Consider the following 24,211-nt stretch of genomic DNA (forward strand, 5'->3'; position numbering starts at 1 on the left):
GCAAGATGTGTTATCAACATTATTCTTATACTAAATCCAAAACACAGCAGCTACAGGGAGCAAAACTAATTTTATCCCAACTGAAACCAGGACAGCACAAGAGAGCAGGGGTGATTGAGGTACTGAGTGGGAGTTTTCCTTTCATAATAGACTTAATTCAATCCCAGGCTTGCTGTATGTACTTCAGGGATGGATAGGTAATGAAAATAATCCACAATATGGGGCCTGTATAGGCCTTTGTATGGTACAAACTACAATGAACTGAGACTTAATCATAAAACTGAAGTATAACTTCCAGCAAATATGTGGTTCATGCAGTCTTGCAAAGTTAGGGAAATACTTGTCAATTACTCCTATATAGTGGCCATTTATGAAGCATAAAGAAATTATAAGTAGTAGTTGGAGTTCTGATATAGATCTGATCTTATGTGTTTATTAGGTTTTATTTTGTGGGTGATGAAGACTTGCTTGAAATCATTGGAAACAGCAAAAACGTTGCTAAGCTGCAGAAACACTTCAAGAAGATGTTTGCTGGTGTTTCTAGCATTATTCTTAATGAAGATAATTCAGTCGTTCTTGGGATATCCTCACGTGAAGGAGAGGAGGTATAGCTGCAGTATGTCGTCTTAAATGTTATTCTAAAAATAAGTGAACGTGGGCTGACTTAAACCTAATTCTTGTAGGTGCTGTTCAAAACACCTGTTTCCATCACAGAACATCCTAAAATCAATGAGTGGCTTACTCTTGTTGAGAAAGAAATGAGAGTGACCCTTGCTAAATTGCTTGCAGAATCTGTTACTGAAGTAGAAATCTTTGGAAAAGCAACTTCAATTGATCCAGCAGTCTACATCTCTTGGATTGACAAGTACCAGGTATCCATACAGAGCACTTAAACATACTGTAGGTTTGGTACTTCAGTGAGGAAAAATATCTGATGAGGTTTTTTTGTTCCACAGGCTCAGCTTGTTGTCCTGTCAGCTCAGATTGCATGGTCTGAGAATGTGGAGTCAGCCCTCAATGGTGGAGCTGGAGACAGCAGTCCTCTCCAGTCTGTGTTGGCTAATGTTGAGGTCACGCTCAATGTCCTGGCAGACTCTGTGCTGATGGAGCAGCCACCTCTTCGCAGAAGGAAACTGGAGCACTTGGTAAGTAAAAACCTCTTTGTCTCTTCTGGTTTTGCACCTGAGGGTTTTTTTAAGTTTAATTACTAGTTTAAAACTCACATTTTCCTCTACGAAGAGGTTTTGTGCAATTAAACAGCTACATCAAGGCCTGATCCTGTAGTATTTTGGTGGTGGTAGTTTTTCATTAGTCAGCTTAATGCACGATAGCGTATTATAGCCTAGCTCACTGAATTGATCTTCAAACTAGCTCTTCCAAGTATGGAAGTTGCTGACTTCGTAAATCAAAAGTAAAAATAAGTCATTAAGCTGCTTGTTATTGTAATGATTATATGCTTTTGTTTGTAAGTAAGAATTGAGAAGGGCGTGGAGAGTTAAAATCATCCTGGGGTATTCTGATAGATTTTTAGAGGTGAATACATGGCCTTTTTTAGGAGCGTTGTTTTTGTAATTTTTGGCAAGTAAAATATCTAATTTAGTAGTGGTAATGGATTAGCAGGCTAGCTGGAAGGGAAGTCCTTACAAGAGCAGTCCACTTTATTAGTTTTGTCTTTGTAGCAACAGATTTTAAGGCAGAGACTGTTGGTAGGTCATGATTTCTAAGTGGTGACTGTGCTAAGCTAAAAAGCTGTAGGATTCTGTGGCTAACAAAGCTGTAGCTCTATTAGCAGTGACTTTTATTGCAGTGGTCTGAAGTGTTACTTTGTTCTCCAGATCACCGAGTTGGTGCACCAGAGAGATGTTACAAGATCACTCATCAAAAGCAAGATCGACAACTCTAAATCCTTTGAGTGGCTAAGCCAAATGCGGTTCTACTTTGACCCAAAACAGACAGATGTGTTGCAGCAGCTCTCCATTCAGATGGCAAATGCCAAATTCAACTACGGTTTTGAGTACCTTGGTGTTCAGGATAAGCTAGTACAGACTCCTCTCACTGACCGCTGTTACCTGACAATGACACAAGCCCTGGAGGCAAGGCTGGGAGGGTCGCCATTCGGTAAGTTTGTACTGAAATACAGTAAAAATTTGAGACAAGAATAGAAACTCGTCCTCTCTAAAGTATAGCTTCAGTGTAAACATTCAGAATACTTAGAACTAAGATATTGAATAACCAAAGAGTATTTTGGGGGAGGTTGTAACAGTTTTAGGTTTCACTGAACACTCTTGTCAGGGACCATGAGAATCAGCATGCTGGGGAGATTACATGAGTAGGCAGTGGTACCTCAGACAATAAACACTAAAATAGGCCTTTCCCCACTTCACAAATAGGTCCTGCTGGTACTGGTAAAACAGAATCTGTTAAGGCTCTTGGACATCAGCTTGGCCGTTTTGTGTTGGTTTTCAACTGCGATGAAACATTTGACTTTCAGGTAAGTTGTTTGATTAAAAAATGTGGTCTTTGCTAACGAGCCTTAGGAATCTCTTCAGAACTCTACTATGGCCAGGAGTATTTACTTTCAAGATGATTTATTTGTAAGCCTTAACAGAGTAGGTACCTGTGGATCACACAGGTGCTCTGTAACAAAAAATGCATGAAGGAAAAGCAGGGCAGAACATTTCTGGGGATGGAGGTGGTGTTTTGGCTTTTTTAGAATGGGTGCTTTTATAGTAGCAAGACCTAAAAACTGGATTTAGGAAAGTAACTTTGAAATTGTTTAGTTTGCATTGAAAATACTGGTTTAATGGAGAACAGATTAGAGCATGAAACTGCTGACATAGCTGCCTGATCACGAATTACCCTTTGAGACGTAACTTGGAGTTTGCCTCAGCATGTGAAAGATCACTCAGAACTAAGAAAATTTACCCAGATATTTAAAAAGTAATGGTATCTTCAAACCGAGAACCAGATGAAATGTCTCTGTCAACTGTAGTATGTCATGTGTCTCAAAATAAAACCCTCTGCCAGGAGTATGTATATATATGTAAACACAACAGTATAAAATATGATCAGGGAATCATGATCCTTCCTAGATTCTGTCAGATTGCTCATTTGTTTCGGCTATATTTGGCTCAGACTAGAGATCCTTAAGTCAGTCTTTGGCCTGTAGAGATGACTGGAAGAAAACCCCAGGGAGGAGTAAGATCAGGGATAGTGCACGATACTCTTTCCTTGCCCCAGCCCTTGACTGTTGTGAAGATCAGGAGATCCCTAGTTGAAATGGGTTACTTATTCATGCTTCAGTGAACTTTTCTCCAGGTACTCATTTCTCCCCTTGAGTCCATGTATGCGTTTGCTTCTATAGCATTCTCTGCTGAAGAGTTCCACTGCGTTAACATACAGTTCATGAAGGAGCACCTTCTTTCACCTTTTATAACACTCTCTTGATTCTTGTATGGGAAAAGACAGTGGCTTTTAGATCTTTGACATGTTCCTTCATGTTGCCTTTTGCAGAAACCTACCTTAAAGATTGTTCTTTAGGCAGAATCCTTATCGTGCTCTGGCTGTGCAGTTTGCTCTTCTGACATGTTCTGTGATTATGGTATCTTCCTTACGATGAAGGACTAGAACTGCACCTAGCATTAATGATGCCAGTAAGCAAAACATAATGCAGAGGACTTGCCTTGACTGTTGTGTAAATACACAGCAGTACAGTTTGTAGTCAGAGGAAGCTGTGAACACCTGAAAGTCAGTTAGAAACCTTTTAATAACTCCTACTGTACTACAAAGATGGCAACCTGCATACTAAACACAGCTCCTTCCTGCCTTGGGTTCACTGCGTCAGATACTGTTTTCTGCTTCTTTTGCCTGTGCATAAGGAAGAATGTTCATGTAACTTAAGTGAATTTTCCTGTCTGTGTGCAGGCAATGGGGCGCATCTTTGTGGGACTTTGTCAAGTGGGTGCATGGGGCTGCTTTGATGAGTTCAACAGACTCGAGGAGCGTATGCTGTCTGCTGTTTCACAGCAAGTGCAGTGCATCCAGGAAGCCTTGCGAGAGCATTCCAACCCCAACTATGACAAGAGTACGTAATTGTTCATTCGTAATAGTGTTGTACAGCATTTCTAACATCTTTCATGCTGTTTTGTTGCTCAGTTACATTTCTTCCAAACAATCCAAGAATGAAACCACTTTGTTTCTGGCAGAAATTCCGATTTGAGTATTTGAGTTGCAGTACTAGCAAATCTGTTGCCCGTTGCTGTAGAAAACTAAAACAGAACAAAATAGGTTTCTATTCTCAGGATGATTGATCACTGACTCACGTGTAACTAAATGCTCTCTCTTTTCAGCTGCAACACCTATTACTTGTGAGCTGCTGAACAAACAAGTCAAAGTGAGCCCTGACATGGCTATCTTCATCACCATGAATCCTGGCTATGCAGGCAGATCAAATCTGCCTGACAACTTGAAGAAGTTGTTCCGTAGCTTGGCAATGACAAAACCAGACCGTCAGTTGATTGCCCAGGTCATGTTGTACTCCCAAGGCTTCCGTACAGCTGAAGTGCTTGCCAACAAGATAGTGCCGTTCTTCAAGTGAGTAACGAGTTTGTCTCCAGTCAGTAAAAATAGAGCTTATTGTTCAAAGCTATAATGTTCTTTTCCACTAAGCACGTTGTGCAGCAGTCATTTCAAGTAATCCTTTCAAGTGAACAATGACATTTGCCGAGTGTTGCATTGTTCTCTATTGAGAATCAAATTGTGTTTTGTCTCCTTCACATCTTAGGCTTTGTGATGAACAGCTGTCCTCCCAAAGTCACTATGATTTTGGCTTGAGAGCACTGAAGAGCGTGCTCGTTAGTGCAGGTAACGTGAAGAGGGAGAGGATTCAGAAGATAAAGCGGGAGAAGGAGGAGCGTGGTGAAGTTGTTGATGAGGGAGAAATCGCTGAGAACTTACCAGAACAAGAGGTAATGCATGTGTAAACAATTTATTTCTGTGATAAAGTACAGGATGCACACTAAACAAAGCAAATAACTGCGGTGTTTACCATTTAATGTTAAGCTGTGCAAGCAAAGTAATGTTGTGGTAATTTCATAGCTTAGAAGCTATGTTGAACCAAGAAGCACCAAGTTGAACATGTCTTAGGAGTCCCTGAATCTTAGTGATAGACCACTTCTTATGGAGTGGTGCATTCGTAATGTTTATTGTTGCGCAGTTCCTCAGCAGTTCGTACCAAAAGCATAGTGAAGGGGCGTAAGAACTAACAGTTTTATAAACTGAAAATCGATAGGAATTCATTTTGTAGTTTCAAAGTTGAAACCCCATCAGTGTCTGTTTTTACCAAGAACACCCTGGTCTGGTACTTCATCAATAAAGTATGTAATTTAGTATTCCTAGTCAAACACATTTGATAAAGTGAACCTAACAGAAAATCTTAACTAAAACATAACTGCCTCTCTCTGTAGATCCTTATCCAAAGTGTATGTGAAACTATGGTACCAAAACTGGTGGCAGAAGACATTCCATTGCTCTTCAGTCTCCTTTCTGATGTATTCCCTGGAGTGCAGTATCATCGTGGGGAGATGACAGCCTTGCGAGAAGAGCTTAAGAAAGTGTGTCAGGAAATGTACCTTACCTATGGTGATGGAGAAGAAGTTGGTGGCATGTGGGTTGAAAAGGTAAAAAGTAAAACTGAAAATGTGGAAGTACAAGACTACACTTCCTTTTTTATTATGAAGGGTAGAAAGCTTTTCCCTCTTTCTTGTGTTAAGCAAACAATACATAGAAGCCGAGATTGGCTGCTGAAATTAAGACTTACATGGTACATTATTTCTTCTGTCACAGGTTCTTCAGCTCTATCAGATCACACAGATAAATCATGGATTGATGATGGTTGGTCCCTCTGGAAGTGGAAAGAGCATGGCTTGGAGAGTGCTTCTGAAAGCACTCGAACGGCTGGAGGGTGTGGAAGGTGTTGCTCATATTATAGATCCAAAAGCAATCAGCAAAGATCACCTCTATGGTACTTTGGATCCAAACACCAGAGAATGGACAGATGGCTTGTTTACACATGTCCTGAGAAAGTGAGTCTTTAAAAGCACAAATGAAAAACGGCCAGTATATTTGTGCCGTGGTTATTCTTGCCTTACTGAGTCTTTGTTCTCTACTTCAATAAATATTTCTTTTAATGTAGAATCATAGACAATGTGAGAGGCGAACTACAAAAACGCCAGTGGATTATCTTTGATGGTGATGTAGACCCTGAATGGGTTGAGAACTTGAACTCTGTTTTGGATGACAACAAACTGCTGACTCTGCCAAATGGGGAACGTCTCAGCCTTCCACCAAATGTAATGTTATTCTTTTTACGTTATGTTTACATGCTGTCCTATAAACTTGCTGCTTTTACCTTAGTCCGTACTAGCACTATACCTCTTCCTTATCATAAGCAGAGTAATACTGGTCTCATGTAGTGGATTGCTGCAGTTAGGAGCTTTATGGAAACATTTTGTGTTATATTTACTCTGATCCTTTAAGACAAACTTTGTGGATTATTTAAGTCTGGGTAATAAGCAAAAAATTATGAACTTAGGTTAGTTTAATACAGCTGTTAGATATTTAGAGGCTAAACGCAAATGAACTTTTTTTAAAAAGGTCTCTTGTGTTGGTTGTGTTTTTTTGGTGGGAGAGAGTGTAGGGTTTGGTGTGGTTTTGATTGTTGGTTAGTTTGTTTTTACTTCAAACTCTTGTTTTAAATTTCTACTCTTCAGGTGCGTATCATGTTTGAGGTACAGGATCTCAAATATGCCACTCTGGCTACTGTGTCAAGATGCGGCATGGTCTGGTTCAGTGAGGATGTTCTCAGTACAGACATGATATTCAATAACTTCCTGGCCAGACTGAGAAGCATTCCTCTGGATGAAGGTGAGGAGGAAGCTCAGCGAAGGCGAAAGGGCAAAGAAGATGAAGGAGAAGAAGCAGCGTCCCCAATGTTGCAGGTATTACATTGGTAACATTATGGGTTAATGTAGTAAGAGCATTGTATCACAAGTAGTATGTGTACTTCAAATTTATGACAGCCAATTTTTTCCTTTTTTAAAAAGAACATTAAAATTTAAAGCATTTCAAACATTAAACAAAATTATTTCCTACTGTCTGTTAATCAAATGAGAAGCAAGAGCTTTAGCAGTGTTTGTCTCCCCCAACAGATTCAGAGAGATGCTGCAACAATAATGCAGCCATACTTCACATCTAACGGTCTGGTAACTAAAGCACTTGAACATGCATTCAAGCTGGAGCATATTATGGATCTCACCCGCTTGCGCTGTCTTGGTTCTTTGTTCTCCATGTTGCATCAAGCTTGCCGCAACGTAGCCCAGTACAATGCCAATCATCCAGACTTCCCCATGCAGATAGATCAGCTAGAGCGTTACATCCAGGTAAATGCAATATGCTATGTGACTGCTGTTTGGCGTGTCAGTGTAGCACCTAGATTTGATTTATTGTTCATTAAGTTTTGTTCTGTTATCTGCTAATATCTGCTTTTGCTGCTTCTTTCAGAGGTACCTGGTCTATGCAATACTCTGGTCTCTCTCTGGAGACAGTCGTTTGAAAATGAGAGCAGAGCTGGGAGAATACATCAGGAGGATCACCACTGTGCCCCTGCCAACTGCACCCAACATCCCTATAATTGACTACGAGGTAAGCTTTTCTTATGGTGGAAGTGTTGCTCTTTTGTTGTCTTAGAAACTTGCTTTACACTTTGGAGATGAAACTAGAAAATAAAACATGAGGATATTTTAAATTCTACAGTTTCACAGTTCAGTGAACAAGCTCCCTATTTAAATAATCACGTAAAATTTGATGCCACAGACTGTTCTATGGTTTAAAAAGAAATCTCTTAACTAAGGTAGAACTATGTTCCTGTTCTAAATTGTCTGATTATGTTTTTGTGCTCTTAGGTGTCCATTACAGGTGAATGGGTGCCGTGGCAATCCAAGGTTCCTCAGATTGAAGTTGAGACACACAAAGTTGCAGCTCCTGATGTTGTAGTACCAACCCTAGATACAGTTCGCCATGAAGCATTGCTGTATACTTGGCTGGCAGAACACAAGCCTCTAGTACTGTGTGGTCCACCGGGTTCTGGAAAGACCATGACCCTCTTCAGTGCTCTCAGAGCGCTGCCTGACATGGAGGTATACAAGAGAAGCGTGCATGTGCTTGTGCATGAATAGCACTAAGTCTCTAATCTCCTTTAAGGAGTCTCCAAGACTCCTTAAAGCAGTCTTGATTTAGCATGGAAATTATTTACTATCCAGAATTCAGTGATACCTCTACCTCAGTCATTGTGTATAAATAGCAAAAAAAATATAATTGAAATTATATTCAGCAAAATCTACACTTATCTTAAGATGTTTAACCTAAAAGCTATTTCCTTTACTGATTCAATGGTACAGTAGCATTTCTATATTTAGTATTTGAAAATCTATGGTTGTGTTCAATTATAGCTGTCATTCAGTGTATTTAAGTGGAGAAACAGATATATGAAGCTGTGACATTCTAAGTACAAGGCTGGGCAGGAACCATTGCTGCATGGTAAATGGAGAACTTGCAAGGGCAAGCAAACAGTGTACAGTCAAGAGTACAAGCAGTAACCTGAAATATGCTATAAAGTACATGTATTTAGTGTATTCTAACTGTTTCTTTTCACTATTCTCTTCTTAAGGTGGTTGGACTCAACTTTTCTAGTGCTACTACTCCAGAACTGCTCTTGAAAACTTTTGATCACTACTGTGAGTACAGGCGTACGCCTAACGGAGTGGTGCTGGCTCCTGTGCAGTTAGGGAAGTGGCTGGTGCTGTTCTGTGATGAAATCAACTTGCCAGATATGGATAAGTATGGCACACAGAGAGTCATATCCTTCATTAGACAGGTTTGTTTTTCCTTGTAATTAACTGTATCATAACAGTTATCTTCAGAGAAATACAGTGTTTCACTGATTTTATTCTGCTTTTTTTTTTATCTCCAGATGGTGGAACATGGAGGGTTCTATCGTACATCAGACCAGACATGGGTGAAACTGGAGAGGATTCAGTTTGTTGGTGCATGTAATCCACCTACTGATCCTGGGAGAAAACCACTCTCGCATAGGTGATGTGTCTAGTGAACTCAGTATAGCAACAGAATTAGAGTGAAAATTGAAGCATTGACAATGTAATCTATTCTTAGTACGCTAATTTAACACCAGTTGTGCTGGAATTGTGTTCGTTGTTTGTGAATTAGCTGCTGGTTGGTTGTTATCCTGATGGCCAGCTGGTGGACTCACTGTGAGACTTCTTGAATAACCTGTCTGACATGCTGTGGATAGATACTTCAGAACGCTTTTTATTCTGAGTCACTAAGGAGTAATCAAACCAACTGCAGTTACTACTGATAATTTTGAATCAAGCAGTTATTTAATATTTAATCTGGACTATGTAATATGCTAATTTTTCAGATTTTTACGACATGTTCCAGTGGTTTATGTGGACTATCCTGGACCAGCTTCACTCACTCAGATATATGGAACATTCAATCGTGCCATGCTAAGGCTGATCCCATCACTTCGCACGTATGCGGAACCTCTCACTGCTGCTATGGTAGAATTCTACACAATGTCTCAGGTAACTTGTTAAATACAACCCCAAACTGATTGGAAGTCTTTCTTTTATGCGGAATCATTTAACATGCATTGTTTGCCTTTCGTAAGGATAATAATATGTGTACAAGAACTCAACTAATTGCTTTAGTTCTGGTGAAAGCCACTGAATGACGTTAGCAAAGTAATACTTTGCAATGCCGGGGCTTGTAAAACGTATGGGACTGGGATGAAGTAACTAATAAAGTTTAAATTTTCAGGAGAGATTTACTCAAGACACGCAGCCACACTACATCTATTCACCTCGTGAAATGACTCGATGGGTAAGAGGTATATTCGAAGCGTTAAGGCCACTAGAAACCTTACCAGTTGAAGGTCTGATCAGAATTTGGGCCCACGAAGCCTTACGTCTCTTCCAAGACAGGTAAAATAAAGGAGATGGGGGCAAAAAAAAAGGGTACAAAATGAATTTTTCCTCACTCTTTGCCAACTATCCTTAGGAAATCATACTGAAGCATGCTTAATTTTAAATAGCTGGAATATAAATATTTGTCTTTGCTTTAACTTAACACTACTGGGAGTGTGTCTGTGCAAAGCAGAAACACTTCAGTGGTAGCACTGCCGTGTGGTATGACTCTAGCCTGCTGTTACAGGGGATTTGTAGTCACTGACTTCTTTCTTTATCCAGACTTGTAGAAGATGAGGAGAGACGCTGGACTGATGAGAACATTGATATGGTTGCTCTGAAGCACTTCCCCAATATTGACAAAGAAAAAGCTATGAGCAGACCTATCTTATACAGCAACTGGCTGTCAAAGGTAAAAATAAATAATATAAAATCAATAGTTTACGAGTAATTGAGTGAATCTGCTGTTATTACTGTATTAACAGGGAAGTCAGTGTCCATTGTTTTGTTAAACTGATCTTTAAGAAATTCTTACTATGAGTATCTGAAGTGCAATCCATCACAGAGTTAGTAGGTATTATTCCAGGGTTACTTCTGTAAGAATTTCCACAGTAGATAAAGGCAGTATTAAATACTATTTCTTGAGAACAGGATGACACTCTCAGAGGGTTGCTGAATTATTGCTTATGGAAACTTTTGGTTTAAGGCAGCAACCCTTGAGCAATGCTGCTGGTGTAAATTTTATTGATGAATGATTCTTGCAATCTGAAATGATCCAGCTGGGCAATCTGTAGAAATTCCATTGGATAAAGGCAAAAGTCCATCTGTCCTGCTACCTATCTCTGTTACCAATAGCAAATGCCTAGGAAAGGCTGTTTAAAATAAATTAGGGGAGTGAGGGGCTACTTCCTTGCCTCTTCAGTGATTAGCAGCACAGGCTCAGCCTATAGTAGATTCAGTAGATAACCGTATTTGAGCTCCCTGTCGCTGTCTGTGTCACTCTAAACTGTGGATGTGTTCCTGTGCAAGTTAAATGAGTACAGTGTTCTTAAGCTTTTGTATGGGATGGCTATATTAAGTATTCTAATAGTTCTGCTTTCATCTATTCATAAATTGATCCCTAGGTGAAATTCCCTTAAGCTTAAATTCCAACATTGTATTGATTTAATTCTTTAGGATTATATTCCAGTGGATCAAGAAGAATTAAGAGACTATGTGAAAGCAAGGCTTAAAGTCTTCTATGAAGAAGAACTTGATGTACCACTTGTTCTGTTCAATGAAGTCTTGGATCATGTGTTAAGAATTGACCGGTAAGTGGAGACTTCAGTTACTGTTCATATAAAAAGTATTGAGAGACTTGTTCTAAAATAGAGTAGCCTGAGTACAGACTAAATAAGAATGGAGCATGATCCTGTTGTTGACAATAGATTGTCTACTTCTGGCCTTCATATAGCAGCATCCTAGCTGGGAAGATGTGCCAGTTTTGGCACTAACTTGAAGTTCAGACACTCAAGGAAAAGTTTCAGTGAGTTGATTAAACATACTAATGTGCTTTTACAGAATCTTCCGTCAGCCACAGGGACACTTGCTGCTTATCGGAGTCAGTGGAGCAGGGAAAACAACTCTCTCGAGATTTGTTGCCTGGATGAACGGCTTGAGCGTCTACCAGATTAAGGTTGGCATTCTAGTTTCACCTAACAAAAACTGTTAGTCGAAACTCACGCTTCTTAAATATTGACCACTAAAAAATCCCCTTAAAGCTAAAACAAAATGCTAATAACTGATGTTAAATCTTACTAGGTTCACAGAAAATACACAGGTGAAGATTTTGATGAAGACCTTAGGACAGTATTGAGACGTTCTGGCTGTAAAAATGAAAAAATAGCTTTTATAATGGATGAATCAAATGTGTTGGATTCTGGATTCCTGGAGAGAATGAACACTCTCTTAGCCAATGGGGAGGTAAGAAGATTTTAAGCAAATACTTCAAGCAATTTTGACAACTATGAGCTACAACTACTCTATCTTTTGAATTAGGTTCCTGGTCTCTTCGAAGGAGATGAATATGCCACCCTCATGACTCAGTGTAAAGAAGGAGCACAGAAAGAAGGTTTAATGTTAGATTCACATGAAGAACTCTACAAATGGTTCACCAGCCAAGTTATTCGCAATCTCCATGTTGTGTTCACTATGAATCCATCTTCTGAGGGCCTGAAAGACAGGGCAGCTACCTCTCCTGCGCTCTTCAACAGGTAAAGTGTGTTGGAATATACAGCAATTATAAATACTGTTAAAACAGTACTTTTTGGGAAGTCTTAACAAATGCTTTGTGTTTCAGGTGTGTCTTGAACTGGTTTGGAGACTGGTCAACCGAGGCGTTGTACCAGGTTGGCAAAGAGTTCACGAGCAAAATGGATCTGGAGAAACCTAATTACATTGTGCCCGATTACATGCCAGTTGTGTATGATAAACTGCCACAACCACCAACACACAGGGAAGCTATTGTTAACAGTTGTGTGTTTGTTCATCAGACTCTCCACCAGGTATGATTTATCATGTTGCTTAACTTGTGTTGATCTCTAGGCCACAGCACAATGCACCAGTTTCCTAAAAAGTGTGGTCTTTAGCATTTGAATTAGGTTTAAAACCAATCTACAATTCCTTTTTCCCTAAAGGCTAATGCTCGCCTGGCAAAACGAGGAGGCAGAACCATGGCAATCACACCACGCCACTATTTAGACTTCATCAACCATTATGCCAACTTGTTCAATGAGAAACGGAGTGAATTGGAGGAACAGCAAATGCATTTGAATGTTGGCCTTAGGAAAATCAAGGAAACCGTTGATCAGGTGCGTATCTTTAAATCTTTGCCCTTTATAAGACTGGAGTGATTAAATATATCCCTACAGTTAATCTGAATTCTCCCATCTTACAATCTGTCTCAGGTGGAGGAATTGCGGCGTGACCTAAGAATAAAGAGTCAGGAACTAGAAGTGAAGAATGCAGCAGCCAATGACAAGTTGAAAAAGATGGTGAAAGATCAGCAGGAAGCTGAGAAGAAAAAGGTAAAATCTGTGTTAAATCTCTGTGCGTAGTAAATATTTTTATTTATAAAACAGAACCTGTAGAGCGTGTATCTGGAAGAAGTTCAGCTTCTAAAAAGCAGTATTTTGTCTGTGAAACTTCCTTCTAGGTCATGAGCCAGGAGATTCAGGAACAGCTGCACAAGCAGCAGGAGGTCATTGCAGACAAGCAAATGAGTGTGAAAGAAGATCTTGACAAGGTGGAGCCTGCTGTCATTGAAGCTCAGAATGGTATGTTAGCACCTGAAGAGGTCACACTATGGGATTGGATCTAAAACTGGAGTCTGTGGGAATGTGTTTTGATGTCATCTGAGCTCTGTTTTTATGCTGGTTGTAGTATTGATCCGATACTTGAAACTCCTTTTATGGCTTGTGGCTTTGCTCTTGGCAGACCAGCTCTAGTTAATTATTTCGTCTGTGTATTAATAAAGGGTATTATTAGAAAGAACGCTGATGTCTTATTAGTGCACAGACAGCATACAGTCAAACTGTACTTTCATTAAACTGGGTGGAGGAGTCTTTGCTTGTAATAAAGCTTTAAGTGAATCATTTTTAAGGAGCAGAACAAGTTGCCTGTGGCCAGTTGGTGAGTTGACATTCACAAAAGTTTATTGTGTCAAATTGCTTTTGAGACTCCTGAATCATTTTTACTAATCCAAGGTATCGTAGTGGACTTTGCTAACTATTCATTTTCTTCCCAATCAACTTTCATGCTCTTTCTGGCACTGGTTAGCTGTGAAGTCGATAAAGAAACAGCACCTGGTAGAGGTCCGTTCTATGGCCAATCCTCCTGCAGCAGTGAAGCTGGCACTGGAGTCCATATGCCTCCTACTCGGTGAAAGTACTACTGACTGGAAACAAATACGTTCCATCATCATGAGAGAGAACTTCATTCCAACCATAGTTAACTTCTCTGCTGAGGAAATTAGGTAAAGCGCGAGTGTGAATCGTTTATGTGGATAAAACAAAGATGGAAAGTCTTAACTGGACTTTTTGCTGCGTAGTTGCTTTAGTAGCACTTCTTTCAAGACTGATTTACTCCTGCATGTAATGGATGTGTAGGTGGTATGGGAAACAGAGCACTGTACCATGCAAACTGAGACAAAACAGCTGTTGTTGAGTAACTTCAAGGCATGATTGCAAAGCAGTGTGTTGCTGTCCAAATCCACATTATTAGTTGGAAGTTGTTATGCAGCAATAACAGACCAGGTTGCTGAGAATTTTACGCAGGCTGACCTCCTGGCAGGCTCTGAATCTACACAGGAGGTCAGACTAAAGTCCTCCTGAATTCCCTTCCAGCCCCATTTTTTCTGAGCAGAATTAAGGAATTTGTGAATGATTAATCCTAAAATAGTGTTAGATGTCGTGTATCACCCATAAGCTGTGATTTCTGAAACAACACTGTTGTTAATTAAAACTAATTAAAACATCTCAGCTACCAGTTAGCAAAACTGCTAGGAAATGTTGTCAACTGTGGAAGGCAGGCCAGGTAAAGGGATGCTGAAAAACTGCGTGCTAACATACTGTGTACTTATGCTGTCTCTGAAAACTTATCCCTTGCAGTGATGCCATCCGGGAGAAGATGAAGAAAAACTACCTGTCAAATCCAAGTTACAACTATGAAATTGTAAACAGAGCATCATTGGCCTGTGGGCCTATGGTGAAATGGGCAATTGCACAGGTAAAGTCAGTTGTGTGGGAACGCAAATGCAAGGTGAAAAGAGTGAGCCTGAAGGCATGTAGGCTACATGTAGGCTACATGTAGGCATGTAGCCTGAAGGTTCTGAATTTGCCTCTGTTGAACTAAGTATGGCAAGCTATTTTGCTTTAAAGAAATCAGTAGAAGGTCCAGGTGAATGCTTTTGGGCCCTGTAGTACTGTGCCAGAGTACCATGCTTAAGGCCAGTTTTGATACAGCTTTTGCACTAAGAAACTTCAGGTAAGCAGTAGCTGATCCTTTCTGTATGTAGTGCTGTTCTACAGGGCGATGGAGTTCTCAGCTGGAAAATGCAATGCAGTCTTCTTAATGAAATTAAAGGAGTCTCTGTCTTGTTTCACAGTTAAGACTGTGCCTGCTATGAAATGTGTGATTTGTGAAGACTTGAATCTTGCCAGTAGGTCCTATCCTAATTGTTCTGTGGCTTGGTTATACTAAATTCTTTACTAACAAAGGCAGCATAGCTCAATACTGGCACGGACACCCAGTAAACTTTGCAAAACAGTGCTGTACCTGACTTAGTGTGGTCTCAGCCTTTCAGGTGATTTCTACAGAGCAGCAAAAGGGTCTTGTAAAAAGCAATTACTTTTGTGTCTCAACTTGGTTTAATTAAACTAGAGTCCTAGGGACTGATAAATAATCCTAAATTTCTGTTAAGTAGCTGTTAATTCTAGTGCAGGTTACAAGCACCAAAGCTTGAAAAGATGCAGTTGATAGAATACACCTGAATGCTGTGGTTCTTTTTAACACGTGTCATATTAGAAGGTATAAAGGATCTATTTACTGTTTACAGCTGAACTATGCTGATATGTTGAAAAGAGTAGAACCTCTACGCAATGAACTGCAGAAGCTGGAGGATGATGCCAAAGACAACCAGCAGAAAGCAAATGAAGTAGAGCAGATGATTCGTGATCTTGAGGCCAGTATTGCACGTTACAAAGAAGAATATGCAGTGCTGATTTCGGAGGCTCAAGCCATTAAGGCAGACTTGGCTGCTGTAGAAGCAAAAGTAAGACTTCTATATTAGTAATTTTCCATTCTTTAATCTTGGACGGTCAGAAATTGTACCATTCTTCCAGCTTAGGAGCAGACTTGGCTGCTTTCCCTGTGCAGCGCATCCAAGCTGTCTGTTTCATCCCTGGATCTCACAGACTTCTTAAGTTTCTGAAACTTTGCTGGAGTTAGAAATATAAACTCATGTTGCCAGGTGACTAATGAAACAGTTCACATAAGGCTTAAAATGAGTGAGAAGCCTTTGGAAACAGGCATGGGTGGAGTTTAAGGAGCATTTCTCAGTGTACTTTACCTATTTACTAGCATCTCACTATTCTGCCAGTACTTATATTTCTACGTCCTTCCAAATAATAGCTGAATACCAAAATAGTAAATTCACACTGATGTGAAGAAACACAAATTTAATTTCATTCTGAGCTCTTAAATTTATCTCAGGCCTTGAGTCGATACAACTGGCTCCAGAGACATAGAATACTGTAACAGTTCATCTCGTAAAGAGACTACTTCACCACTTATTTCTAGGTAAACCGTAGCACAGCTCTTCTGAAGAGTCTTTCTGCTGAACGTGAAAGATGGGAAAAGACAAGTGAAACTTTCAAGAACCAGATGTCCACTATTGCAGGAGACTGTTTACTTTCAGGAGCTTTTATTGCCTATGCTGGCTACTTTGATCAGCAGATGCGTCAGAATCTGTTCACTACATGGTCTCACCATTTGCAGCAAGCAAATATCCAGGTAAAGATATGATCATCATAAGTTAACTACAAATTAATTTACCTCAACAGTTAAAGTTGTTTTAAGATTGCTAAGTAAAGAACGGAGCTATTGGAAAACAGTCCGTAGCAGAGTTGCATTTACTCAAAATGTCTTCACCAGCTAGTTGGAGAATCTCTAGTCAGATACTAACTGTGTACTTCTTGCAGTTCCGTACAGACATTGCAAGGACCGAGTACCTTTCCAACGCAGATGAGCGGCTTCGCTGGCAAGCAAGTTCTCTGCCTGCAGATGACCTGTGCACTGAGAATGCCATCATGCTCAAGCGGTTTAATAGGTATTTCATTCTAAGATGTAGAATTCTAAAGCAGTGTTCTCATAGCAGGCAGGGGTTTGGTTTTGGACCTATCAAAGAATCACGGTAATTCAAAGCACTGTTTCAGAGTAGTGAGAGCTTCTGTTGTTTGTAAAAGCTTCTTAACCTTGTGTAGACATAACTCTGAGTCATCTTTGTTTGCCCTATTTGTTTTGCTTAGCGGTTTAAATAAGTTGGTGTGAACTGAAGGTGTTTTGTTGTCCACATACAACTGACGTATTTAAACAGCCTTTCAAAACTGAACCGAAATAAGTCACCAAACCTGACCAACTTATTCCTTCAGTATACAAGCTTTTAGAGTTGTGACTAATAATGCAACCTAAATTCTTAAAACTGCTTAGAGGCTGTCTGCAGACAAAACCCAAATAATGATAATGTTATATTACTCACTTAGGTATCCGTTGATCATTGATCCCTCTGGGCAAGCTACAGAGTTTATAATGAATGAGTATAAAGACCGTAAGATAACTCGTACTAGTTTCTTGGATGATGCTTTCAGGAAGAACTTGGAAAGTGCCTTGAGATTTGGTAACCCACTTCTGGTCCAGGTTGGTTGCATGATCATGTAGAAGCTACTTACAATTCTTAAATTCTGCCCTGTGTATTAGAGAGATTTTCAGTTATTCTGTTAGTAAGATGCAAACAGCTTTACTTTCAAACCATAATTTAACAAATAAACTAGTACTGAGTGATATATGAGATGTTAGACCTGAGAAAAATACAACTAGTAAGATACACAATCAAAAGAAGGTATTTTCTTTTTCCACCATTTTAAGATCAAATGTTTCTATTTACAAATTATCTTTATTTACTTCTGCTATAAAATTACTTGCAAACTGTCTGTTTGTTCCTTAGTTCCCATATGCTATCTCTAGTCATCAGTAATAGCACCTAATATGGCTAGTTATCTGGAAGTAAATCTGCTGTTAGTGGCAGGGAGAAGTTTCAGTTACACAAAGAAGTAGGCAACTGTAGGAATAGTTTCCTTTCACTTGAGATGGGTATATTCTTCATTTTTTAGATGAAAATGGAAAAACAAAGGATTAGCTCCTAGATGAGATGGGTAGTTGTTGACTGTGCTGCATAGAATATGGCTTATTATGCATTAGAACTAAAATAATTGCAGCCATTAATAATACTCCGCTACTGAGATTTTTGTATCGTAGTAGCCTAAACTCTGCTTGCGTAGCTTGACTACAAATCTGAAGTGGAAATACTTTCTGCATGTGATCAGTATTCCAAACTGACAGCAAAGTGGTCACTGTCAGAGCTTTAAGCCCTTGTTGGATCAGGGTTTTTAGCTTGAGACACTTGCAAGCAACAGAATCTCATATCACATCTCTGCTTTTAGGATGTGGAGAGCTATGATCCAGTTCTTAATCCTGTCCTGAATCGTGAAGTCCGGAGAACTGGAGGCAGAGTTCTAATTACTCTGGGAGACCAAGATATTGATTTGTCACCATCCTTTGTTATCTTTCTCTCCACCAGAGATCCAACGGTAAGTAAACCAAGAGGCTGTCCTGTTTGTAGGATGGTGTGTCAGAGAGCTCAGACAGTTTTTCGTGTTTCCTGTGATAGGTTGAATTCCCTCCGGACCTTTGCTCTCGTGTTACATTTGTGAACTTCACAGTAACTCGCAGCAGCTTACAGAGCCAGTGTCTGAATGAAGTCCTGAAAGCTGAAAGACCAGATGTTGATGAAAAACGCTCTGACCTCCTCAAGCTTCAGGGTAAACTAAAAGTTAAAGTAAATTCCTCCTGTTCTAAAAGAATACAGTAGTTTTACTGTAACTGTAGAAATACACAGTGAGATATCTTTATAGGTGATATTTTTGTTTTCTCAGGATGTCCACTTATAAAATAAACACACTTCATGTAATTCTTAAAGACTAACAAATCTGTACAATATCTAACCTTATTTTTCTTCTAATTAAGGTGAATTCCAGCTGCGCTTGCGTCAGTTAGAAAAATCCCTACTACAAGCACTTAATGAAGTGAAGGGGCGTATCCTGGATGATGACACCATCATAACTACTCTTGAGAACCTGAAGAAGGAAGCAGCAGAGGTCACTAGAAAAGTAGAAGAGACTGATATTGTCATGCAAGAAGTGGAGACTGTTTCTCAGCAGTACTTGCCTCTTTCTACAGCGTGCAGCAGTATCTACTTCACTATGGAGTCACTGAAACAGGTGGGATGATCTCTTCTTCCTACCAGAACCTGCCCATATTTACTGTTCAAAACTAGATAGGCACTTCCTAAATCCAGCCCTGGCTGTCGTGTTGCAGTTTTGTAGGCATGAAAGTCCTTGACTATCAAACAGCAGCACTCAAGAGAAAACCTTTTTGTCTTTCAGATACATTTCCTGTACCAATACTCACTCCAGTTTTTCTTGGACATCTATCACAATGTCTTGTATGAGAACCCAAATCTGAAGGGAATTACAGACCACACTCATCGTCTCTCAATCATCACAAAGGATCTCTTTCAGGTTCAGTTTTTGAATTAACAAATGTAATTCTTCAGTCATTTTTGAAGGGTCAGAATTCAAGGCTTCTTACACTACTAATTTCACTGTTTTGTTGGTAGGTGGCTTTCAACAGAGTGGCACGTGGCATGCTGCATCAAGATCATATAACGTTTGCTATGTTGCTGGCCCGGATTAAACTGAAAGGCACTATTGGGTAAACATTTGTTTTCTTGCTTCACTTTAGCTGAAAAAGGGAAAGGTGTCTTGAAAGCATCTAGCTAAAGTCTTCTTTTCCCTTACACTAGGGAGCCTACATATGATGCAGAATTCCAGCACTTCTTGAGAGGGAAGGAGATTGTACTGAACACTGCGTCTCTCCCAAAAATCAATGGTTTGACTGTAGAGCAGATAGAAGCAATGATGAGACTGAGCTGCCTCCCAGCATTTAAAGACCTTGTTTCAAAAGTTCAAGCTGATGAGGTAAGGGTCAGCAAGGATTTCTCAAACCATTTCTATCTAGAAGCCTTTGGAAAAAAAATGAGCTATGTTGAGTGTTGGACAATATTTGGGTCTAAGCTTAATGTTTGGCTTAATTTCATTAGTGTAATAGCACTCTGTTTTATCAGTGTTAGCCCTGTCTTACTTCTCAAGATCTATGTGTTGATGGGAGCTCAAATGCTTCATCCGTTACTCCATGTAAGTTTTTATTCTGAAGACAGATTATAAGATGTAAATATTAAATGGGAAAAATCTTATGAACTTGTGAATTTCATTGTTTACACTATCAGGTGCTTATTAGAAATTGTTAAAGATCAATTGTTAAGATTGCAAATCAAAGGCCAAGTAGAGCTTGGACTGTACCAAGCTCAACCCTTCACTTTCTTACTGAAAGTTGGTGTGTGTTCTGCAGTACAACAAATTCTGCATTTTAAGCCTGAGATTGAGCGTCACTGCTGCACCACGAGCAGGACCTGCGCTTTGCAGCAGATTCGTGACTCCAAGTTTTTTGCATTTTCTTTCAATACAGCAATTCTGTATCTGGCTGGATAGCAGCTCACCAGAGCAGACTGTACCATACCTTTGGACTGAAGACAAACCTGCAAGTAAGTTAATTTGCACCGTTGTCCACACGAATCCTACTGTATTGACTTTAATCTAAGTAGAATTGCCATGATTTTAAAGTAATTCTAAATTCTTTAACTTGGACTTTAATTCCTGGGGAAATCATAAAGTTGGGATTGTGGAAGAACCTGAGGTCTAGTGGGGTTTGGTTTGTTTTTTAAAAAAAACACAGAACTTTATAAGGAAGTTATTAGCGTTGGTTCCTGCACCACAACCTGTGATCTGGTCTTCCTTTGTACTTTCACAATCTCAATGTACTGCATGATAGTTAGGATTAACCTTAGTCATTCCAAGTTTGGAGGCAGCTCAGTACTCTAGAAAGCTCAAAGAGCTTTCCCCTGAGGACAGGGAAGTTAAAATCACGTCATGGCAATAATTCTAAACTGTAGATTTTGTAAACCCATTTCAGTAGAATCCAAAAGCGTGTTTTAAAGTGCTTTTAAAAGGGCTCACAGCATGAGCAATTGAGCAGGTAATTGAAACATGGAAGACCCATCAGCTGAAGATGGTAAGTCGAAAGTGAAGGCAGATTATAAGCATTCCGTTACTATGCTGTAAGAGATCTTTCAAAGGGACTTTTAACTCTCATAATATCTAGTCATCAGAACAAGATGGGAAAAATTTAATGGAGAATTGAAGAGAGGGAGGGTGTTGAGGATGATTTACTTACCTGTCCATCTTAATGCTGTCTTCCCTTTTCAGGTCCTATTGGACAGGCCATTCATCGCTTGCTTCTGATCCAGGCTTTCCGTCCAGATCGGTTGTTGGCAATGGCACACGCCTTTGTTTCAACAAATCTTGGGGAGTCCTTCATGTCTATTATGGAGCAGCCTTTAGATCTGACACACATTGTAGATACAGAGGTAATCCACTTGTTTTTGAAAGGCTAAAATCCTGAGGTAAGGCTTAGTGCCACCTTGTGTGAGTTCCATAGTGAGGAAGCTGTCCACCAGAACATTTCTTCCACTTACCCTTCTCCCTGTGATATGAGAAGTGGATTGTTTTTCTGTTTGTTGATATAAAACTAAGAGTAGCTTAATGTCTTTAGTTGGCCAGATGGAAGAAAGACTGAACTTATTGCATATTTTTTATTCATGTGGTGACTGATTCATACCCTTTTAAACTTCTTGGAAAACAGGTGAAACCTAATACTCCTGTGCTGATGTGTTCAGTGCCTGGTTACGATGCTAGTGGCCACGTGGAAGACCTTGCAGCTGAGCAGAATACACAGATTACTTCTATTGCTATTGGTAAGAGCAAACCTTGTTTCATCAACTAAGTATAACTTAGTATAACTAAGTATACTAACTAAGTTATACTAAGTATACTATACTATACTATATACTAAGTATAACTATAATTTCAGTATAACTGAAATTGTAGCAGTAAGAGCTTTAGCAACCCTTCTGTCTTTTAGGTTCTGCTGAAGGGTTTAACCAAGCAGATAAAGCAATAAACACAGCAGTGAAATCTGGAAGGTAAGTTCTATCTCCTTTTTAGCAGGAATACTACTTAGTAGTAAATGGGAGGGGAGGGGGAAGTAACCTGTTGGCTAAATAGATAGAACTGTGAGCAAAAAAATCAAAACTGTCTTCTGAACTGAAATTTGTAATATTCAAGGCATAGTTGTTCACAGCTTCTATTTGATTTAAATCTTTTCAAGAGAAATAGGTTGTATCTGCAAAACAAGAAAGTTAGCTTGCATATAGCACACAGTTAACTGAGTCTATGTAGAAAACAAGTTTAAAAGACAGGGAAAAACATTTAGAATTAGTATTATATTCTGTTACTCTGCCAGGATCCTTAAGCTGTACGCTAAAAAATACTTGCTCTGTTTCAAAACTTCACAGATGGGTAATGCTTAAGAATGTTCACCTGGCTCCTGGATGGCTCATGCAACTGGAAAAGAAGCTACATTCTCTACAACCCCATGCCTGCTTCAGACTCTTCCTTACCATGGAGATTAATCCAAAGGTAGCGTTGATTGGAAATTTGATCCTCTCATAGAGTAACTGACTTGCAGAGCCAAGAGTGCTATTCATGGCAGGTTTTTCCCATGACTGCCTTTCTGCATTAAAGGAGAATATAGGCTTTTCAGGGTAGTTACTAGCCTTGGGTTCCGATAACTTAATTGTAGCTGAAAACTTCAAACAATTCATTTTGCTGCTTCCCCTACCCTACAAAAGAAAGGCAGGACTTCTCTATACGTGGTCACAGTGAGGTTTTGAAGCTAACGCGAACTGTGCTGTTAGAGGGATTTAATTTAGTGAACGAGTTGGATTTGACTTTATTCATCTTGTTCTAGGTGCCAGTGAATTTGTTACGTGCTGGCCGAATCTTCGTCTTTGAACCTCCTCCTGGCGTAAAGGCAAACATGCTGAGGACTTTCAGTAGCATTCCAGTTTCTAGAATGTGCAAGGTAAGGCCGCACCTTGTGTAGATGAAAGAAAATGTCAGATTACGTTCATTAAAATTTTACTGTAGATGATGAAAGCTCAGCTTCTAAGATTTACATAGATTTTTTTCTTCTCACAGAAGTAGAATTGTAGTTTCTTCTTCTGTTGGTAGAATATATTGAGTTTTGGTAGCAATCTAGCATTGACTCTGGCATTTTCTAGCCTTTTAGCAGGCTTTGATTTTTATCAGTTCACTGGAGTAATAGTTGTATTGATTTTTTTTCTCTCTACTTCCTAGTCTCCAAATGAGCGTGCTCGCTTATATTTCCTCCTTGCCTGGTTCCATGCCATTATCCAAGAGCGCTTGCGCTATGCTCCATTGGGCTGGTCCAAGAAGTACGAATTTGGAGAATCTGATCTGAGATCTGCCTGTGACACAGTAGATACGTGGTTGGATGATACAGCGAAGGCAAGTAGTCGTGTGTACTTAGGAATAAGTAATGCTTACATTGCTTCAGCAAGGTGGTCTGTTCTGGAAACATCTAGTGAGTTAAACGAGTAGGCCCAAATAACCCTTATTTAAGTTAAATTATTAACTTGGTATTTACATTTGATTCCTTGATCAGAGGAGAGGTGAAAAGGATTGTTTCCTGCTAATTACATTGTATTTTATTTACAGGGTCGCCAGAACATTTCACCTGATAAAATCCCCTGGTCTGCGTTAAAGACGCTGATGGCCCAGTCTATCTATGGAGGTCGCATTGATAATGAATTTGATCAACGTTTGTTAAACACTTTCTTGGAACGTCTGTTCACTACTTTAAGTTTTGACAGTGAATTCAAACTGGCTTGCAAAGTTGATGGACATAAAGATATTCAGATGCCAGATGGAATCAGGTATCAATTTTTTCCTTACCCTGCATCTCTGTGCTGGAGCTTAGCTGTGTAAACATTTGTCTCATGCAAAGAATTACCTTGCCATTCTAATAGGGGAAGCCTTCTAATGAATATTAAAATTCTGACTTGCAGGCGTGAAGAATTTGTCCAGTGGGTTGAGATGCTGCCAGATACACAAACACCATCGTGGCTGGGCCTGCCAAATAACGCCGAGAAAGTTCTTCTCACCACACAAGGTAAAACCAGAACTTTAACAATATCTTGCATAGATTACCAGGCCACCATTGTAATTAAAAAACAGAAGAGAGATATAAATCCTACTGAAAAATTGCTGGCTTTCTTCTCCTCCTATAACGCAGTTGACTTAACTTCTGCAAGGTGA

General features: G+C 39.6%; 1 protein-coding gene across 1 annotated transcript in view; it reads left to right on the forward strand.

Moving 5' to 3' along the window:
* Positions 1-24,211, forward strand: part of DYNC1H1 (dynein cytoplasmic 1 heavy chain 1) — a 44,520-nt gene that overhangs the window by 16,290 nt on the left and 4,019 nt on the right. Inside the window, exons 24-72 of the mRNA XM_069858827.1 lie at positions 440-605; positions 684-872; positions 957-1,145; positions 1,836-2,118; positions 2,391-2,491; positions 3,925-4,084; positions 4,350-4,593; positions 4,784-4,967; positions 5,466-5,678; positions 5,845-6,083; positions 6,194-6,350; positions 6,771-6,998; positions 7,209-7,439; positions 7,561-7,701; positions 7,962-8,195; positions 8,726-8,932; positions 9,029-9,150; positions 9,497-9,662; positions 9,898-10,061; positions 10,326-10,455; positions 11,220-11,353; positions 11,604-11,718; positions 11,844-12,005; positions 12,081-12,295; positions 12,382-12,586; positions 12,719-12,892; positions 12,989-13,108; positions 13,237-13,357; positions 13,860-14,055; positions 14,690-14,807; positions 15,637-15,852; positions 16,380-16,592; positions 16,781-16,908; positions 17,342-17,495; positions 18,299-18,445; positions 18,526-18,676; positions 18,882-19,135; positions 19,301-19,435; positions 19,534-19,628; positions 19,720-19,894; positions 20,442-20,517; positions 21,239-21,399; positions 21,675-21,786; positions 21,954-22,014; positions 22,387-22,510; positions 22,842-22,955; positions 23,231-23,401; positions 23,612-23,829; positions 23,962-24,065. Coding sequence (XP_069714928.1) covers positions 440-605; positions 684-872; positions 957-1,145; positions 1,836-2,118; positions 2,391-2,491; positions 3,925-4,084; positions 4,350-4,593; positions 4,784-4,967; positions 5,466-5,678; positions 5,845-6,083; positions 6,194-6,350; positions 6,771-6,998; positions 7,209-7,439; positions 7,561-7,701; positions 7,962-8,195; positions 8,726-8,932; positions 9,029-9,150; positions 9,497-9,662; positions 9,898-10,061; positions 10,326-10,455; positions 11,220-11,353; positions 11,604-11,718; positions 11,844-12,005; positions 12,081-12,295; positions 12,382-12,586; positions 12,719-12,892; positions 12,989-13,108; positions 13,237-13,357; positions 13,860-14,055; positions 14,690-14,807; positions 15,637-15,852; positions 16,380-16,592; positions 16,781-16,908; positions 17,342-17,495; positions 18,299-18,445; positions 18,526-18,676; positions 18,882-19,135; positions 19,301-19,435; positions 19,534-19,628; positions 19,720-19,894; positions 20,442-20,517; positions 21,239-21,399; positions 21,675-21,786; positions 21,954-22,014; positions 22,387-22,510; positions 22,842-22,955; positions 23,231-23,401; positions 23,612-23,829; positions 23,962-24,065 — 8,117 coding nt within the window. The remainder of the gene's footprint in view (positions 1-439; positions 606-683; positions 873-956; positions 1,146-1,835; positions 2,119-2,390; positions 2,492-3,924; positions 4,085-4,349; positions 4,594-4,783; positions 4,968-5,465; positions 5,679-5,844; positions 6,084-6,193; positions 6,351-6,770; positions 6,999-7,208; positions 7,440-7,560; positions 7,702-7,961; positions 8,196-8,725; positions 8,933-9,028; positions 9,151-9,496; positions 9,663-9,897; positions 10,062-10,325; positions 10,456-11,219; positions 11,354-11,603; positions 11,719-11,843; positions 12,006-12,080; positions 12,296-12,381; positions 12,587-12,718; positions 12,893-12,988; positions 13,109-13,236; positions 13,358-13,859; positions 14,056-14,689; positions 14,808-15,636; positions 15,853-16,379; positions 16,593-16,780; positions 16,909-17,341; positions 17,496-18,298; positions 18,446-18,525; positions 18,677-18,881; positions 19,136-19,300; positions 19,436-19,533; positions 19,629-19,719; positions 19,895-20,441; positions 20,518-21,238; positions 21,400-21,674; positions 21,787-21,953; positions 22,015-22,386; positions 22,511-22,841; positions 22,956-23,230; positions 23,402-23,611; positions 23,830-23,961; positions 24,066-24,211) is intronic.

This window comes from Phaenicophaeus curvirostris, chromosome 5, assembly GCF_032191515.1.
Source record: "Phaenicophaeus curvirostris isolate KB17595 chromosome 5, BPBGC_Pcur_1.0, whole genome shotgun sequence".
Lineage (NCBI taxonomy): Eukaryota > Metazoa > Chordata > Aves > Cuculiformes > Cuculidae > Phaenicophaeus > Phaenicophaeus curvirostris.